Raw genomic sequence first — 3087 nt, 5'->3', positions numbered from 1 at the left:
ATATATATATATATATATAGTTCTTAATACGATTTAATTAAAATTTTCAAATAAATTGTTTGTTGATTTTGTTCCCTTTCCCCCTTTGAAAATTAATCACAATTCCAATCCCATTCTTACGTAAGAATGTTGCAACATCCCTCTTTTTTTGCTTTAACTAAGATTTTTACAATAGTAGTCTTAATTAGAATCAAATACTAATAAAAGGTGTAAGGTTACTGAAACTCTGAATTTAACTGTAAACTCTTTGCTAAATAGTTTTCAAATTTTTTTTCCGACAAATTTACTTTCCCAAACATGTTTTTTCCCTCTTTCTTTCCTTTAAGGAAATTTCAAGGCAATGGTGTTTAAGTTTCTTGCGCAAGCAATATCCTTAACTCTCATCATCTCTGGTCAGAAAATTAAATATTCCCTATTCCCGTTTGGAGTGAAGAAAATATTTGGACGGCCTATAATAAATAATTTATTCCTGAAATTTATTGACTTCGTGATTGAATACCAAACAATATAAAAAATTCGATATTAAAATATATTGCATTCTTATCACTTTGATTTGCATTTCATTTACTTACATTGCACAAAATGAATGCACATTGAACAAAATTGTCAAGCGTTATATATTATTATTTAATTGTATCATGTACTTGAGTTGACAGATTTTTGACGATATGTAATTTAGAAAAAAAAATTAACCCTTTGAAACAGAATTTTATTCAGCTTATTTTTCATACTTTATTTCATTTTACATTAATTTGTGTAAAAATGAGTATAAAATATTCTAATTAGCATCTTAATAGTTTATGGTTATGAAACACCAGTGTGTTTTCCTGCGTTAAAAGTAAAATCGTCCTTCCAAACAAATTTTTTTCAAATTTTCTTTTATTTGCTGTTACTTAAATCTTGGAGAAACAGTTGTGAAACACTGAAATTTCTTTAATTTCTAAAAAAATTATTCGTTAATAAAGTTTTGAATCTGAATGGAAAAAAAATTCACACTATTTTTTTGAATTTTATAATTTGAAAGAAATATAGTTCAGTTAGTCTAAGAGATTTATTTTAATAACTATTAAGCTATTTTATTTGTAATTAAAAAATGCAACAAATTATATTTTTGCTGCAATAGTGCGTCAGAAAAAATATATATAAGGGACCTAGTGTTCCATCTTCGACGTCCTATAAAAACGCACTCGATAAGATTTCTAGAATGACGCTAAATGCTTTAAAATAAAAAAAAACACTTTATTTGCAGTCTTTTTATAAAAAAATGCACAAATGAGCTTTTAAACTTTTTTTAGAACTACAATATATTTTGCACAACTTCTTGAGAAAATAGATATTATTCACAGAATTTTTGTTCTAGTAATTATTAATGAATACATGCATAAACGTGGTTATGTAAACTAATTAATAATATTAGTTAATTGAGCCATATTTTAACTATAATGTTTTTAATGCGTTATAACGCAGATTGAAATCCCAAATGCTAGGTAAAATTTTAATTTTGAGTGGCTGATAATAGTATTTCAGAAAAAGGACGCAAAAAGTTACAATATTAAAAATAAAATAAATTATAGAATAAGATATTCCAAGGTTGAATAGGATAATGAAATGTAGAATGAGCGAAACATAGAATAAAATTTTAAAATATGGAATCAAACACTACAATGCGGAAAGGAGTCTAATTATTTGACTCCGGAAGGAAATATTTTTAAGCACATTGTATGAATAATTTAACATTCTAAAGTGATTGCAAAAGTAATTCAAATACCAAAAAAGGAATTTCTATTTATAAAGATGTAAAATGATTTATATAATTTCTGAGTAATCAAGAGTAAAATTTATTATTTCCATGAGCAAAGATAAGATATTGTGTATAAAATGGTGGAACATTTGCTATGTTATGAACACTGGAAGAAAATTTTAAGGAATAGAAAAAAGGTAAAATGAATTATTTAATCTAATCATAATGACTCTGCAAAAATAGTATCAATATCCATATAAATGTAATTCCTATTTTTAAAGATCTGATCATTACTTGCTGCATATCATATAATTTTTTATTCATTTCCTTTCTGCAATGCAAGAATTTATAAGGAAGAATATCCAATATTGTTTTTTTTTTCGAGGTTGACGTTATTTTTTAAACTATAGCAAAATATTGTCTGTTAAATATCAACACTATTTTTGAGAGTAAACAAATATATTAGAGACTAAATGCATTTTTTTATTAACTGTTCATAAAAAAATAGAATATAGTTAATTTCGTACATAAAATCCATTTTATGTTTTTCCTTATAATGACAATAAAGTTTAAAAGAATCTAATTTATTCTAACCTGTATCTTCAAAAATACTATCTTCATTTTCCGTATGATAAACCTCCTGCGATAGTGCACACACAATTAAAAGTAATAAGCACTTAATTTTTATTACTTCCATCGCCTTTGAAAGAAAATGTTCCTTTTCGGTAAACAGAAAATTTTAAAAGAAGTTGACTTTTTCTCTCAGCTTTTTCAGAAAAAGCGATAAAAAGTGGAACGACCTTAATAGCACAAAAAAAGAAGAAGATAAAAGTAAAAATAGAGAGAAGAAGAGAAAGTGCGATTTTCTTCTGAATAAATGAAACGGAGTTAGTGATTTTGCGGGGGAAGTTAGATGTTCGGCCTCTGTTGGGATCACCACTACACGTCCGCTTGGAACTGATGCTTTCAGGTGAAATGCTATGCCGAAGCAGGCATCAATCAGGGTTGCCATTCTCCAGTTCGCCCTTTGGCGTCTGAAAGAAGTTTCATGGAACAAATCCGATATCGCCAAGATAGGAGATGCGGGTCACTTTAAAACTTTTTAGGGAGCTGGAATAAAATCGATTTTATTTAACGTGGACGACCCAAGAAAGACATAAGAAATCAATTACTAAATCAAATAAAGAATGAAAGAGATTTTTAATAAAAAACGTTTTTTTTAACGTTTATTCTAGATTCTTGGAATCTGTTTTAGGAATAGGGACTAAAAAGCGCATTTTAAATCAGTGTGAATGAAGTGTGCAGCAATGTTGTTACATTTTGCAGAAATGTAATTTTATTGTTAC

At 27.1% G+C, this 3087-nt stretch overlaps 1 protein-coding gene across 1 annotated transcript in view; it reads right to left on the bottom strand.

Annotated features, from left to right (window-relative positions):
• The window catches only part of LOC107445831 (kin of IRRE-like protein 3), a 273508-nt gene extending 270775 nt beyond the window's left edge, over window positions 1-2733 (bottom strand). The window contains exon 1 of the mRNA XM_043040440.2: window positions 2336-2733. Within this exon, the coding sequence (XP_042896374.1) occupies window positions 2336-2438 (103 nt within the window). The 5' untranslated portion in view covers window positions 2439-2733. The remainder of the gene's footprint in view (window positions 1-2335) is intronic.
• Window positions 2734-3087: the final 354 nt, after the last annotated feature.

This window comes from Parasteatoda tepidariorum, chromosome 4 (genome assembly GCF_043381705.1).
Source record: "Parasteatoda tepidariorum isolate YZ-2023 chromosome 4, CAS_Ptep_4.0, whole genome shotgun sequence".
Lineage (NCBI taxonomy): Eukaryota > Metazoa > Arthropoda > Arachnida > Araneae > Theridiidae > Parasteatoda > Parasteatoda tepidariorum.
The sequence above is the reverse complement of the archived record's forward strand: the minus strand, read 5'-3'. Positions and strand labels throughout refer to the sequence as shown.